The sequence below is a fragment of the Zeugodacus cucurbitae genome, chromosome 4, assembly GCF_028554725.1.
Source record: "Zeugodacus cucurbitae isolate PBARC_wt_2022May chromosome 4, idZeuCucr1.2, whole genome shotgun sequence".
In the NCBI taxonomy this organism is placed as follows: Eukaryota; Metazoa; Arthropoda; class Insecta; order Diptera; family Tephritidae; genus Zeugodacus; species Zeugodacus cucurbitae.
The window spans coordinates 47840673-47856792 of record NC_071669.1 but is presented as its reverse complement, the minus strand read 5'-3'; the positions used below and the strand labels follow the sequence as shown (position 1 = coordinate 47856792).

At 30.9% G+C, this 16120-nt stretch overlaps 2 protein-coding genes across 2 annotated transcripts in view; both read right to left on the bottom strand.

Moving 5' to 3' along the window:
* The window catches only part of LOC105220982 (glucose transporter type 1), a 58178-nt gene that overhangs the window by 10822 nt on the left and 31236 nt on the right, over nucleotides 1-16120 (bottom strand). The window contains 7 exon segments of the mRNA XM_054228396.1: nucleotides 3280-3419; nucleotides 3604-3807; nucleotides 7631-7753; nucleotides 7821-8098; nucleotides 8524-8802; nucleotides 8882-9006; nucleotides 9146-9402. Of these exon segments, the coding sequence (XP_054084371.1) occupies nucleotides 3280-3419; nucleotides 3604-3807; nucleotides 7631-7753; nucleotides 7821-8098; nucleotides 8524-8802; nucleotides 8882-9006; nucleotides 9146-9402 (1406 nt within the window).
* Nucleotides 9386-16120, bottom strand: part of LOC128921296 (uncharacterized) — a 99285-nt gene continuing 92550 nt past the window's right edge. Inside the window, exons 6-7 of the mRNA XM_054228394.1 lie at nucleotides 13983-14148; nucleotides 9386-10931 (exon numbers count right to left, since the gene is read on the bottom strand). Of these exons, the coding sequence (XP_054084369.1) occupies nucleotides 10749-10931; nucleotides 13983-14148 (349 nt within the window). The 3' untranslated portion in view covers nucleotides 9386-10748. The remainder of the gene's footprint in view (nucleotides 10932-13982; nucleotides 14149-16120) is intronic.

The following is a 16120-nucleotide window of genomic DNA, read 5'->3' as shown; positions in this document are numbered from 1 at the left end:
TTTAATTTATTTCACGTGGATATTTTAACTTTATTTTTAGTGAAAGTCAACAATTAAGCTCCAATTTATATTAAGTTTACCTTGCCATATCTTCAGAAAAAAATAAAAAGTCAAACACAAATTGTTCATAATTTAATTTTAATTGTGATCTTTATCGAGACTTAATGTGAACTAAAAATACATTTAGAAAATAATTGATTATATGTATGTACTTTAAATCTATACAAAATTAAATTGCAAATTTAGAAAAGAAAATTATGAAAAATCAAGTGATAAAATTGGACGAGTTTTTGTGAGTGTGGTTCACTGTTGTTTCGTGCGCTCGCCTGCCGCATTGCGTGGGGTGATTTCAATGTCTGCGGTGGAATCGCTTTGTCTGTGCATGGATTCATCATCACTACGGGAGAGTACGTGAATATAACGGTAAGTGTATAAAAAATAAAATAAAATTTATATTAAAAAATAATTAAATTAATTTAAATAAATTTTTCAAAATAAAAATGTTTAATAAAATAAATACATATAATGTTTAAATGAAATAAAAGGTTATAAATTATTTGAAATTTCCGTAATTATTTTACTGCACAGTTGGCAACTCCTTTTCACCAAAATTATTCAAGCTAATAAGTATGCGTGTGTTTCAGTGCACTAGTTGGGAGGAATGTAGATAATGAGAATGCATGAGGAAACAACATTTGTATGAGCAATAATTTTGCCATCTGACTTCTGATCGTTAATGATGCGCTGAGCTGAATGACTGAGAATTTGGAATTTAGAAGAGCGAATGTGAATAATTAAGTATGTACATTAGAGAAGTTTATGTTTTGATGATAGATTTACGTTGAGAGTGACACGAAAGCAGGCATTCAAAGCATTCAATATCGTCAAAAATATATTAAGGAAAGGCAATATATATTCGTAAGTATATATTCAATATAGAGAACGAAAATAAGAAACGAGTATGAAATATCACTGTATTAAATTCACTAAAGCGTTTCATGGAGTTAAGTCCAAAACACAAACTACAAATAACTGTGGTTTAACTACGGCAAAGGCATGGTCACTTAAGGAAGTTGTAGATATTCAAAGAGTAAACTAAATTAATGTTAAACTGTATGCTAACAAATTCTCAGACTAACTCGCATAGATTTTTATTAAAATATATATATTTTTTTTGATTTTTAAAAGCGTTTTTTTTTTTAATTTTTATACATTCTTTTAGAGTTTGAAATTTTCGTTGCGTCTAAAAAATTTGTTTTTTTTTTTTAAGAACAGAAGTTTGTGTTTTTGTTTTTTTTTTTCATTTTGTTGTTGTTTATCATGCAACTTACCCATACAGTCTACTATCTCGGAATGTCCTTCTGTGTGTTAACGTACGTTATTTGATTTTTATTTCATTTGTTTTTTATTTTTTTTTTTTTGTTGTAAACGATAATTAATTAATTTTTGGTTTGTTTGGTTTACGGTTGTTTGATTAAATTTGTGGAAAAAAATAATAGAAATCTCAAATTTTATTTCTGAATGACAATATGACAAGCAGAATGCGTTGCAAAATTAATGCAATTTCATAAAAAAATATTTAGTTTATAAAAAAACAAAATTTCTTAAAAATACTTTGAATTCCTAAATGAAAGTTAATTTTAAAAATCGTGCAAATGTTGGCTAACGGAAATAATAGCAATAAAATAATCGAAGATGTTAACGCGATCATGACTTGGCCGACAAGTGAAATAATTTGTTTTTGTAAAAAGGCATGGTATTTATATTTTATTAAAAAAAATTAAACATTTTCGTTTTTTCAATAGACAAATAAGAATATAAAAGGTTTATTTAATTGTTGGTCAAACCACAGCAATCTATTCTTAATAAATTTACTCCTTGACTACTGAAACTGGTCTGGATCACTATATATTTGCACGTAAATCAGTGAGAAGTTCTCAGAATAACGACCGTTTCAAGGGAGAGGCGAGAGCGTAATTTTACCAATTCTCACAAAAAAACTCTCGAGATCGTTCCTGTATTGTAGGCTTTTCTTTTGTAACGAAGCTTTCTCTACAATGGACTTTGATTCATTTTATATTAAATCTAATTTTTTTATTACAACTCGCAGAGTTGATTATCCTTAACGGTTATAAATCCGATTAAATAAATATATCATAAAGGTAGAGCTTTCCCCACTACTAACGGTAACACTATTAATTGTAACACAGTGAGTTTTCAATGTTTCGGTACATTCTCCTGGATGGACACCCACCGTCGAGCGATTTTTGTCCGCCCAAGAGAGCTGTCCGTCTAAGAGAGGGTCATTAGTTCTAAAAATTTAACTTGGTGCTTGAAAACATGCCCGCTCTAGGGAGGTGTCCATCTAATAGATGTGTGATTTAAGAGAGGTTTCTCTGTATTAGTAACAGCGGGTCGTTTCTCTCTCCCTCTTCTCGTTCTCTCTAACTTTTCTATTTCTCTCTCTGTCATTTTGTCTCCCCCTCTTTCATTATGTCTGTCTTATGTCTCTCTCTCTTTCTTTCTCTATTTCTTTCGACCTTAATACACTTCGAACAACTAAATCAAGTTCGAACTCGTTCTCGGAGACTCACTGACCTACACAGGCTGGGAAACTATTCTCTCTCCCTCTTTTTGTACTCTCACACACTTCAGTTTCTTTTTCTGCCATCTTGTTTTTCTCTATTCTGCCCCTTTCTCTCTCTCTCTCCCTCTCTCTCTTTCTTTAGGACGTAATACACTTGCTTTTCGGAATACTTCGAATGACCCTTCATTAGTGACAAAAATTAAATAAGGTTGAAACATGTCTACATAAAATTTGTACTCGTTCTCGGTGACTCTAGCTAGACAGGCTGGGATTCTAATAAAAAATAAAAAAATACCCAATCCATTTATGCACTCTTTACATTCACAAATTATTTACACTGAAGTGATTCACATTAAAAATTTACTAATTTCGATTTAAGCGTTTTTTGCCTTCGAATATAGTTGAACAACAATATTTTCGAATTGACTTAATGAAATGAGAACCTCTTACACTTCAATATATATCTTTTAGTATAACTCTTAAGCACTGTCAAGAAATAAGTATCTGTGATATGGCGTTAGTATTATTAGAATTAGAATACCTTGCCATTTGGCTGATATGATGAGAATTAGTGTATGTATCTCTTTTTTTTTTTTGGCAATTTTCAATTAATTTTCTCGTAATTATAAACAATTTAGCACAAATATAGATATTTATAGGTATGTAAGAAATTTATGATTGTGTTTTTATACCTTCCATTGCCGTGGCGGAACAGCGCGCATATCTCCTCGAATGTCTTATTCTTAGTCTCAGGAACCTTCTTGTAGGTGAATATCCAAAATATAGCTAAGAAAACGCTAAACGGTAAGAATGTGTAATTCTCCAATTCAGCCTGTGGGAAAGAATCAAATTTTTTTTAGAAAGTTATTTTTTATATTATTTAATAATTTTTTAAAATATTTTTTTTTGATAATTTAAATTAAAAAAAAAATAATAATTTTGTTATAATATAATTTAAAATTGTTTAACTAAATTTATTTTTAAATTTTTGTATTAATTTATATTTGATTATCTACCTTCATACTGGGGAAACCAATGCCGACAACAAAGTTCGCCATCCAATTGACTAGTACAGCAATTGCCATCGCGCTGGGTCTCGGTCCTTGCGAGAACAATTCCGCCGTTATCATCCACGGTATGGAGCCGGGTCCCACAGCGAAGAATACAACAAAGCCGAGCGTTGACACCACCGACAGATACGACATCCAATCGATCATTTCCTGTACATAACCAAAAAACTCCTATACAAAACGTGTAGTTACCGATTCTCGATGATTTGTAGGCTTTTTCTTTGTTCTTTGTTCTTTGTTCTTTTTTCACATTTTCATGTTTTTGTTTTGATACTCAAATGTATTTGAACAAATCAAAGAGAATAAAATATTCATAATAAAATGATTTCAAAGTAATAAAACATAAAGTATATATAAATTAAATGTAGTAGCTACGTAGGTATTTTGACTTGAAATGGCATAATTAACTGCTTCAAATTAGTTTCAACACATTGGAGCTTTGCATATCATTTCGTTAGCCTACAGAAAGTTCAAAAGTGTCATACAAAGTTGTTGCAAGTTAAATGTTTGTTATAAAGTAGGGTACTCTGTACAAAATACTTTTTTACAATGTCACCTGTGGGGACCTATTGCTACAGACGCTTTCATTAATTTAATTTGTTCGGAAGCTTTAAAGTTCGAAAGCTTTATAAGTTGAAAAGCTTAATTAAGTTCTGTACTTTCATTAACTGTGCTTCGTTCGAAAGCTTTAACGTTCCAAAGCTTTAAAATTCGAAAGCTGTAAAGTTCCAAAGCTTCAAAAATTCGAAAGCTTTAAGACTCGAAAGTTTTAAAATTTGAAAGCTTTAAAATTCGAAAGCTTTAAAGTTCCAAAGCTTCAAAACTTTGAAAGCTTTATAGTTCCAAAGCTTCAAAAGTTCGAAAGCTTTAATATTCGAAAGCTTGAAGATTTCGAAAGCTTTATTAACTTCTGTACAAACAACTGGGAATCTGAAAGCTTTAAGGTGATTTTTAATTTTTAAACTTTAATTTAATTCTTTACAATATTTTTGAAGTTTCTTTACTCAACGGCTTTTATTTATTTAAAAAATATTTTTATTTGGTTAAAATGACTTTTAATGTAGTGGTGTTACTTGTTGCTCGTGAAGCTTCAGCTGTGTGTGACTTTTAACAAAGTGTTCGTAAAGTTTTTTTCGAAAATTTTTAATATTTATAAAATATACCGCTGCTTCAGCTTGTGGAATTTAGACATTTACAAAATGACTTACGCTTGCATTTCTCGCTTTACATACATACATATGTACATATTACATTATATGCTTGGTTTTGGTGTTTTTATTGTTGTAGGTGACGGCGTTTAGCTTTTTTGTGTGTGATTTGCTGAACTAAAAACATTTTTTTGTAAAATATATATTTTTTTTTCAATAATTTAATTGTGTGTTTGCGCTTTTTGGAACAGTGCATATAAATGCGTTATTGTTGTTGTTGCTGATAGCGTGGGTTTGTGTCTTAAGTCTTTTGTTTTGAATTGCACTGCTTGCCGAATTTGCTTGATTTTCAAGTGCGTAATTGATTTCAATTATAATAAATTAAATGAAATAAATAAATTAAAAGCTTAATTGAATGTTTGGCGCTTTTATAACCGCTAACTGCATGTTAACCTTGCTACATACAACGCTATGAGGCATGTGTTGTATGTGCGCGTGGTCAACAATGCAGTTTGTATACAGTTATAGCAGAAAATATTTTTTTGTTTTACAATTGAAGCTTTGAAATTAAAAGTAAGCACTGAAAAAGCTTAAAATAAGTGAAATGAAAATTCATTTGAAAGAAAATAAATATTTTTGTGAGTGTGCTTTTATTTCGCTGAGGGTAAAAAGCCTGCCAAGTCGAGAATTTTTTTCATTTTGCAGGGGAACAGACATTTGAATAAATGAGTTTTTTTTTAGTGAATTTTCGTGTGAAATTTTTTTAATAAAAAAAATATTTAAATTTTTTGCAATTTTTTTTTATAAAAAAAAAATATTTTTTTCGTTTAAAAAAATTGCTTAATTTTTTTTTTTTTAAATATTTGTTTCTTCGATTCTTTTAAAAGTAGTTATGTGATAATTATTTGAGAAGTTATTCAAGACTGAATATTTGGTATCAGTGGATGTGCTATGAAAACTGAAGACCCATGATTCAAGAAGTATTATTAAAATTTTATTGAACATTTTAGGGACTTTAAGGATGTATTTAATGTTCCAGGAGATTAGAATATATTTATTAGACATTTATTAATTCTGATTAAGCCTGACTTCAATAATTAACTTTTCATAAAAACACAGGGTTTAACTTCTGTAAATAATTCAATTTAATTTATAATAGCTTAGAGAATAGTTAACTTTAATCAAAAAGCTCTTGAGGTGTATTAAAGCCACTAAGCTCCTTTTGACAATTGTCTTATTCTTGGGTTAATTAAAGAAATAGCACTTTAAAAGCTTTAGGCATTAAGAGTTTTTCAAAGTTCTACTACTGTCTTATTTTCTATTCTATATTGGAGCTGTTTACTATGAAAAGTTTTTTCAATATTAATGCAATGTTTTTAAATGTGGCTGCATTATAATTGTGTGGTAGATGTTGAGGAGAAATCAAGAATTTTGAAAATATTTGACTTTAACCCGGTACTGCCCAGATTTTTACGTTTCAGATTTATCTGAAATAACATACACCCATATATTTTGGTTCCCTGAGCACGAAAATAGTTTATAGTTTTATATTGTAATTTTCAAGTTATTTATGAAGATATAGGGATAAATTTTGCGTAACCATATGGTAATCGTGGGTAAATTCGGGTTAATATGGCGTCTTTCATTATATATAGAAAATTTAATTTGGTAGATAACATCTTTCTTCCCAAAGGAAAGCATAAAGAATATTCTGGCTTGAAAAAGCATGAGGTGGGTGCGAATTACAATTCAAGTGGCACTTGTAAGAAATAGTTGCTCTACCAAAACACAACTAAGTGGACTTCTTGCTTTATATGAACTTGTGAAACAATACTATTAAATAATAAGTTTGGTGAGAATTGCAGAAAATGTATTGTTTGTATGAATTTTTTCAATATAAAAATTCTGTCTATAAAAATTCTTTTAGATTTCGACCTATTGGTCTCTGTAAAAACAAATATTAATGTTTTTACTTTTTTCAATCACATCTTAAACTCATTTATTCAAATACTTAACCTAAAAACTTATTATAGTGTGAAAGAACTGACAAACACTGAAGCATGCAAGCATAATTCTAACAGAAAAATTAATATGGAAAGTAAAAAGAAACCTCGTGAAGGCAACTACAGCTGAGAAAAATCAACGAGTGTTTGAATTGCAAGCAAACGCAAAGGTCAAAAACTCAAAAAAATATATTTTATATTTAAGAAATCAAAAAATTTCTAAAATATTAAATTAAAAAGCTATTTGTTTATATTTTAAAAATAATTGAACTTGGCAAAGCGTGCACATGCGATTTTAATGATATATTTTAATTATTACTTTTATTTTTTTAAATTATTTTCGGGTAAGAATGGTTGTATACCATTTCATGCTATATAGATAGATATTCAGGGTAATATAACGTTCCTAAACTGACTATAAATATTGTTTTACGATTCGTAGTAATTTTAATTGGTGAAATATTTTATAAAAAAAAAATATTTTTTTAAATTATGTTTTTACTAAGCATTCCTTTAACATGCATTCAAATAAACCTTTATTTCTTTAAGAATTTTCCAAAATCTTTTTCGAAATTAAAACAATTAAATTTCAAAATCACGAAAACTAAATCAACAACCTTTTATATACATATATATAATAAGACGAGCATGGTTAATATTATTTTTTCTGCTAAAAGTAAATGCTATACAAACCACATAGATTTTTAAACAAACAGTAAATGCACGTCTCTTTAAATATTTAATTGCAATACTTGCCCCTCTTGGTAAGTGGACCAAACATTCTTTCAAACGAATGTTGGCTCCATTCAATTGTTTACTTGCCTTAATTAAAAATGAAATCGTTATGAATATCGAGAATATGAACATGCCACCTAAACCGTATAGATGGAGTGTTCGACGACCGGTGCGATCCATTAACGGTATTGAGACGAGCGTCATTAGCACCTGCATTGAGAAAAAATCACAATTAGATTTCACGAGAAGAGTAAATTAAAGGTTTTCTCATGCAAACCATTATAGCGCCAATGCCTATCGTTGAGAATTTGGCGCTCTCCTCCGTCAGGCCTGAGCTCATAAATAGCGATGTCGAGTAGTAGAGTACCGCATTGATACCGCTAAATTGTTGACTCAGCTGCATAACAATGCCGATAATCAATGGTGGTCGCAGTGTGGGCGAGCAGATGAGCTCCATGGTGGAGATGTGGCTTTCGGATTGTTGAGCGCGTTCTTCGGCGCGCATCTCTTCGATGTCTTCCTCAACCGAACTCGAGGCACGTAGTCGTCGTAACGCTGTGAAGAGAGTGTACGTTTAAAGTTATGAGGAATAAATGTCTACAGTTTTTGTGAAAATAAGATAATTCAATGTCATCCTAAATGTAGGCAACATTTTTCGTGTCTATTAAAATAAAGAGAATAAAATGTTGTATACGACATGCAAATTTAGCATAGGTTCACGTCTTTTAAATTTAATGTGGATAAATTACTCTTAAGATTATTTTATAAATATTTTTGCATAGTTCCTAGATGGAACTATCATTAATCAAAATGTAGGCAACGTTTTGTAATTGTCGTGGTATAGATATATATTCTGCTATAAGGAATGTTGCCTACATTCAGGAGCCTATTTTTAGCAAAGTTTCATATCAATTCTTAAAATTTTAAGATATTTTAATTATAACTGAATTATAGCATTATTATTTTAATCTCCGACTTACCTCTTCGGGCTTCCTCTTCCCATTGTTTCGTTATAAGCAGATATCTGGGCGATTCCGGGCATACCGGCAGTAATATTAATTGCAATATTGCTGGACATATGGCTAGACCAAGTAAAACTGGCCAGCCTTCATTAGTTCCTAAAATTTGTTCGATTCCCAACACTTGGGATAGTAGTAAACCTATTGTCACAGCCAATTGATTTACAGTACCTAATCCACCGCGTAAGTTCAGTGGCGCTATTTCGGAGATGTACATTGGCACCAATGATGTATTAAGACCTACAAAAAACAGTATAGAATGTTATCATTACATTTTTATCGCATATATTTTTGAAATTTTTTCGAATGAACAACGCACCGCAATTAACACCAATAATAAATCGGCCAAGGAATAACATTTCATAGGAATGACTAACTTTGGTAAAACCCATTAGACAAGCACCCGATATGCCAAGTACATTATTTAATAATAATCCGCCTTTTCTGTAATGCAATAAGAGTTAGTGAGTCGATTAATTTCAATTAAATATTAAAGTAATCAATTAAGTAATATTGTAATGATTACATTTATGATAATTCTACCGAAAAACTCACTGTTTTCTCCGTCATTTTAAGCACTTACCTGCCGAAGCGATTGGCCATCCAACCGCCGCTGAAACCACCCAACATGCCGCCAATGGCGAATATCGACACCGCCACCGAGTACAGCTGTTGTATGAACTCCTCACTAATATCCTCACCATAGCGATCCTTGTAGACATCCTTCATGAAATTCTCAATATTCTTTTCGGGCGCATTTATCACACCGGTATTGTAACCGAACTGCAACATACCCAGCACCGCTGAGAATATCGAGTATGTTAGGAAGAAGGTAAGACCCTATAGACAATGGAGAAAGAGAGAGAGAAAAGTAGGCGATGTAAATAATGTAAAATTCACTTAAAATTTATGGAAATGTGCGCAGTGGAATATAAAAAAAAAACTGAGTGCAAAACTCAAAATAAAAAAAAAAAAATAAAAAATATAAAACAATTCAAATATAACTGTTAAGCCGAGTAAGTTATACCAATGTGATTTCGAAGTTATGAAGTGATTTGGTTTCTGCTATAAATTATAAGATACAAATTTGAAAAGATAAAATCAAATTATAAGCTCCAAAGGTATTAAAGAATAGCTTTCAAGGGGCGTTGATTTCATGATCTTCCATTAGGCTATATAGCTCTGTTTAAAAAGAGATGTATCTCCCATAAATTGAACCCAGAAAGTCATGTGATGAAAATAGCATTGATCTTTTGGAGTTATTACCAGAAAATTGGTATTTAAGTTGAGTTCTTTCTATTGAATAGTAATTTTCGAAGCAAACCTTCTAGGTTCGACAAAATAGGAGTCAAACTGCGATGAATGAGGTATAGTGCTTCGAGTAAGACATCCAAATGATTGTGGTTCTCAAATAAGCAGAACGTCATTTCAAAAGAAAGAAAACTTGCAACTCGGAGAGTACATCGAGACATTTTCTTTTGATAAGGTCTTGAGGCTTATCTTATTTGTAGGGAAGTATCTAGAGTTACTTTTCATCGCTTTGAGCTTATAGTGAAGACATAAACCTTAGTAAAAACAAATCTGCTGATTACGAAGATAGAATCTTAAACCAGCGGTTTAGGTCTTAGGTTTCAACGATTTTTGGGAGAGTAATTCTTCTGGACAAAATTCGGGAGGTTCTGCAGCTTTTATATAAGTATACTCATATAAAAAATTAGGTAAATTTTACCCATTTATGAAGCTGTTATAGTTTTCTAAAATAAAATAAATATCTAAACAATAATATTAAGGCAATAAATTATTTAAATAAATTTAAAAAATATATTAAAAAATAAATAAAAATGCAAATTAAAATTACAAAATCAAATATTTATTTTTTATCAGCTTTTACAAGATTTTTTGAATTTTTCAACAATAATTTTAACTTAAAAATAAATACAAATATAATTGAAAGTAAGGTTTATGAAGAAGCGGTCTGTATTGATAAATGACATTATGCGCTAAACTTTTGTTGTCATACTGTAAAAGTAATAAGCAAGTGTATGTAATTTGTGTACCGATATGAGAACCGATTGTAAATAGAGGTTTTTTTGGGGGGTTGTTGTTGTTTTATAAAGTTTTGAATTTAGTTGATTTGCACGCATAATGAGATTTGACATTTTGTTGTACATGAATATAAATGAAATTCAAGTATTAATTACACAACATGGCAAATAATTTAAGCTACAAACTTGTTCTAAAAGTCTTAGCTTCCGTCTGTGCGTGTGCTCCTCCAGTCTGTCGACATATTCGCGCAGCTCTTCGATTTCCTCTTTAACTTGTTGCACGGTGTCTAGCTCGTGCTTGATCGCCACCATGTCTCGTTTCACCTAAAAGTGTGATTATAGTGAGTTAGTATGGATATTATTTCAAATACAAATATTGTTCTTAAAAGTGAGTTGTTAAATTTTTATTATTATATTTTTGATATTTTTTAGATAGAAAATATTTCTTTACTAAAAAGTCTTAGTCGTAGTATCACATTATTTGTTAATAAAATTTATGTATGTTTAATTGGTAATCCTATTAGTGATTAATCAGTCTGATAATACTTGAGATTGCTTGCTAGAAACTTAGAGGACTTATCTCAATTATTGTCCGAACAGTCGAGAGAGAGAGCGAGAAAGAGAGTTTAACATCGGAATATATATGTTTTTGGAGATATTTTTGGCTTTGTTTTAAGTCAGCTTTATTTTAAATTGTATTTTCTGAGTGGAAACTTAGGTTAGATTATATAGTGTAGAGTATACTTCTAAATAATATTTAGGGTTTATTATCGGTTTTTTATTTATAAATTATAAATTACAATAAGCGCTAAGATCACTTCATAAAATATATCAGAGAATTCTACCAATTTTTATCACTCCTAATCTATTGAAGTGTCTATTTCTCGAGTCATGAATATATATTAATCAATAAGAACTGTGGTTGAGAACTATCAAAAAAGCTGAGAAGGTTCGGCTAAAAAGTAAAGGAAAGAGTAGTTTCAAATAAATTTTAGTGATTTAGATCTCTCATCCTCAATAAGCTAAACCAATTCGAAGATAGCTTAAAAAACATTTCGAATACAAATCTACCAACAAATTTATCGCCTGTTCTTGTGCATCGCAGAGGTTTTGAAACTTTGTGAATTACTAATTTGTTCTGTGCTACTTTTGTGAAATTCTCTTATATCCTAACATTGGAGAAACTTTTTGTTTTTTTTTGAGAAAATAAAGAAATGAATATAACTGTTCTGACGAACCAAATGTGGAAGATAGTGGGGGTGGAAATATTTATAGATCTGACTTTATACTCTCGAACTAAACCGAGATCACTGAATGACAGTTAGTGAGTTATTTTTACTCTCTTTTGCTCTCTCTAGTTCGTTTGCATACGACATTTACTCGGTTTTCTAATTTTTTTTATACAAACCCTGGAACTTCGTTAACTATTGATAATATTGCTGTAATCTGTTAATTACCGGAAGGAGAGAGAGAGAGTATTCTCCTTTAAATGCTATGGTCTTGGTTAATAAAATATAATCCCTGAATAATATAGAGTAGACTAATGTATTTTAGTCTCGTTTCAATATTTCTTTGTAGCTATTTTATATATACTAGGGTGATACTTAAAAAAATCGATTTTTTATTTTTTGCTTATTTGATAGTTTATACTTTCAAAAATATCCTGTGAAAGCGGTAAGGTTGTATCTTAAATAATTTTTGAATGGCAGTGTTCTAAAGAGCGACCGCTCGACTTCAAATTTAAACTGAGTATTCTTGAATAAGTTTTTTCCTAAATACTAACTTTTTTTCAGAACTACGCCATTCTGTTAATTTTTGATATTTGTAAAAAAATGTTGGTCATTGTATAGGAAATACTTTCAAATTTGAAAACCTTTTTGAATTGTTTTGTTTCAGCTACTCATTCGGCCGGAATCATGTCAGCCATTGAGGAATTTTTTTGGCATCTACGATGATAGTACATAACTCCGCTACATGGGTTTTGTTGAGTAAAAAAAGGCCTATTTTCAATATTTTTTTTATGTAAAAAAATATTTATTTAATTCAAACTTCAAAGACAAAACAGTAAAAAATGGAATTTTGGCAGACATTTTTCCAAAAAAAAAAAATAAAAATTTCGGTAAAATTTGTTTGACATTTTGTTTTTTCAAATAGTTGTAATTGAAAAAAGAAAAAATCCTTCGTTCGAGCAAGAGTAACTTGTATCTCGAACACAATTCAAACAAGTAAGGAAGGGCTAAGTTCGGGTGTAACCGAACATTTTATACTCTCGCAATTTATTTATTTAACTTTATTTATATTATATAATACACAATTTGACCCACATATTCGTCATATATATTGTATAAAGTCCATTGAAAGTTGGAAACCATAATATTAGGTTATAAGCACCGAGGTCCTCGTGTTCGATATATGGGGCCTTAAAAACCTATGGTCCGATTTCGGCGATTTTTAGAATGGGGCTGCCACACTATGAACATAGTATTTGAGCAAAGTTCTGCACCGATATCTTCACTAGTGCTTACTTTATATATTGTAATGTAAACGTTTCAGATCATCTTCAAAGTTCTGGTATATAGGAAGTAGGCGTGATTGTGAAGCGATTTTGCCTATTTTCACAACATATCATTGGGGTGTAAGGAAACTATTACAAACCAAGTTTCATTGAAATCGGTCGAGTAGTTTTGAGATATGCTTTTTGACGCATAAGTGGGCAATGCCATGCCCATTTTCCATTTTGGCTTTTTTCGCTTGTTGCTAGCAACTTTGTTGCGAGAGTATACAAATTTCATCAAGATCGGTTGAGTAGTTTTCGAGAACATTTGACTACCGACATTGAAAACACGGTTCCGAGAAAAACGCGTTTAAAGATTTGAGTAACAATAATACCTAACATGAAGCACACACCTTACAAAGGCTGTTCCTCCGAAACTATTATTCGGATCGACTTGATAATTTAGGATAATATATTTGAGATGTTGTAGAAATTAATAAGCCAAAAAACAAAAAATCGATTTTTTGAACCCAGGAAACCCTTGTAACCCCTCAAAAAAAAAAACATGAAAATCGCTTAATTTTTCATATGTTACACTGCTATAGCCCCTTAATGACAAAAAAAATATTTTGAGACTTTTGTTATATTTCTAATTAAAATTTATAGGTTAATTGGTGAAATACCAAAAATATTTTAATTGTATATATATGTATATGCATTTTCTATAAAAAAATTATATTATATTTATATACTTATTTAATAATTAATTAATATATATTTTAATTTTTCTCAAGCATTTACCACGAAACTTATTTAAATAGACATACATATAAGAGCCTGTATATGTAATCATATGAACATATCATTATTGGCCAACTTACCTCAGACACTTCACTTTGACAACTCTCCACGGATTTGGTCAGCTCCTGGAGCTGTGTACGTATTTCACACAAGGCGACTGTCGTCTCCAAGTGTCGATCGCCTCGTTGAAGCTCATCCAGTTTGGCTGATAAATTCATGCTCATCACGCTAACTTGCTTTTGCAAACTGTATCGTTACATAGCGCGTGATGCGGTGTGGTGCGGTGACAATTGGACAACAATTTAAATGCAATTACATGTTATTAATTTGATTGGCGATAATACAGCAGGTAGCGGCAGCAGGTAGCAGCAGCAGGTAGGTTAACAGGCGACATTTGGTGTTGCAAGTAGGTGATTTACATTGTTGTTGTTATTGATAAGCATGGTAGTTGGTTGTAACATTAAATCACGGTTACAGGTTACAGTTACAGTTGCGCAGCGGTGCATAAGCACACACATAGACACAGTTAAATGCATATGTTGCATGTTGCAAGTGCCACATTGCAATTGTATGCGTGTGTTTAGCATTATTAACGGAGAGATATTTGTATGTGTGTGTGCGTTGTTATTATTGTTTGACAAGTGATGGCGGCATATTTGTGTGGCACACAAATAACGGTGAAATTCCGGCGCACAGATTGTCACGGAAATGCAGCAACGAAATCAGAGCGCGACATTTGGATACACATATATATACATGTTTGTATGTATGCGATTTTAGTGATTTCGGTGTTGCACATTTCAAGTCGAAGTTGCAAGAAAATGAAAAATGTATTATATATAAGTAATGTTGCATGAACAGAGTGGCACTGCAGAGGTTGGTTAGTTAGGAATGCTAGAAATTTGTTTATATATATGTATGTATATAAGTATATGTATTTCAATTATGAGCGAAAAATGCAAAAATGCAATTTATTTACAAATACTTATGTCAAATAATGTATGTATGTATTGGAAAAAATTACTTTGTATGCAATTTATGTACAAAACGCGCAAAGAAAGCGAAAAATTGAAGCATTTCACGGTAAACAAATGCAAGTATATATATGTATATTATGTACAAATGTATTTATATGAGTCTGTATTTGCATGAAAAATTATATGAAAAAAGCAACAACCAACAAATGCCATATTTATGAGTTGTTGCACGTGAAGCAGCTGCTTTTGTGACAGCAATGCATGTCTGAAACGCTATGTTTGTATGTATATGTTGATGTATGTTTAGAGAAATATATTTTTTTACTCCAGTACCCCCTCCCAACTAACTATTATTACATAAATCACACGCAAAAAGAATAAAAAAGCAAACTAAATTCACTGCGTTGCCATGGCCCTCTGCAAATGAATTGAAATTCCAGCCAAAGTAAAGGACAAGTGAAAACGGTAAAAATGCTGCAGCGAAACGTAATTTATTGCATTCTTATTATTATTATTTCATGTGATTGTTTTATTGTTGTTTTTTATTTCAAATATTTTGTTTTTGCAGCTTTCTTCTGCAGCACGTCATAAAAAGCATGGCAATAATAATAGCACAGGCAATCAAATGTAGAAAATAACGGTTTTTAAAATTCAGGTGAAATAGTGAAATGTTGTTATTCATAAATTTCAGTTTAAATATGGGTGTGAGTGTGTGTTTGTGGCGCACAAAATATGCTGTAACGTTTTGTTTATATTAACTGCAGCCGGTTGCATGTGAAGGCCGCATGACTGACTGGCTGTATTGCAACGGATTGAGGAGCCAATCATTTATTCTTTTCATATTTTTTTATTGTGAGCACGAATTCATTAAATACATATGTATATGGATTAATACACTTTGCTGAAATTTTTCTTTAACTTAAACCTTTAGTAGAAAAGAAATATGCCTTATTATAACATTCAGCGAGTTTTATTAAACTTTGCCGTCTTCGTTTTGTCACATCACTGCACGCTAATTTAGAGCTTTACTCTCCTGCAAAAATTTTATTTGAGGAAGCAAGGAAGCTATAAAGTTATCCAGTTGACTGCAACATAAGAAAGTATTTGAACGTCTCATTAAAGCGGTATAAATGCTTGTAATTTTCTCGATATTTTATTATGCCAGTTTAGGGTATTTATACCAGTTGTTTGTTCGTTTCGCAACAACAAAGATTCGCTTGAAATATTTGAATTTCCCAGCA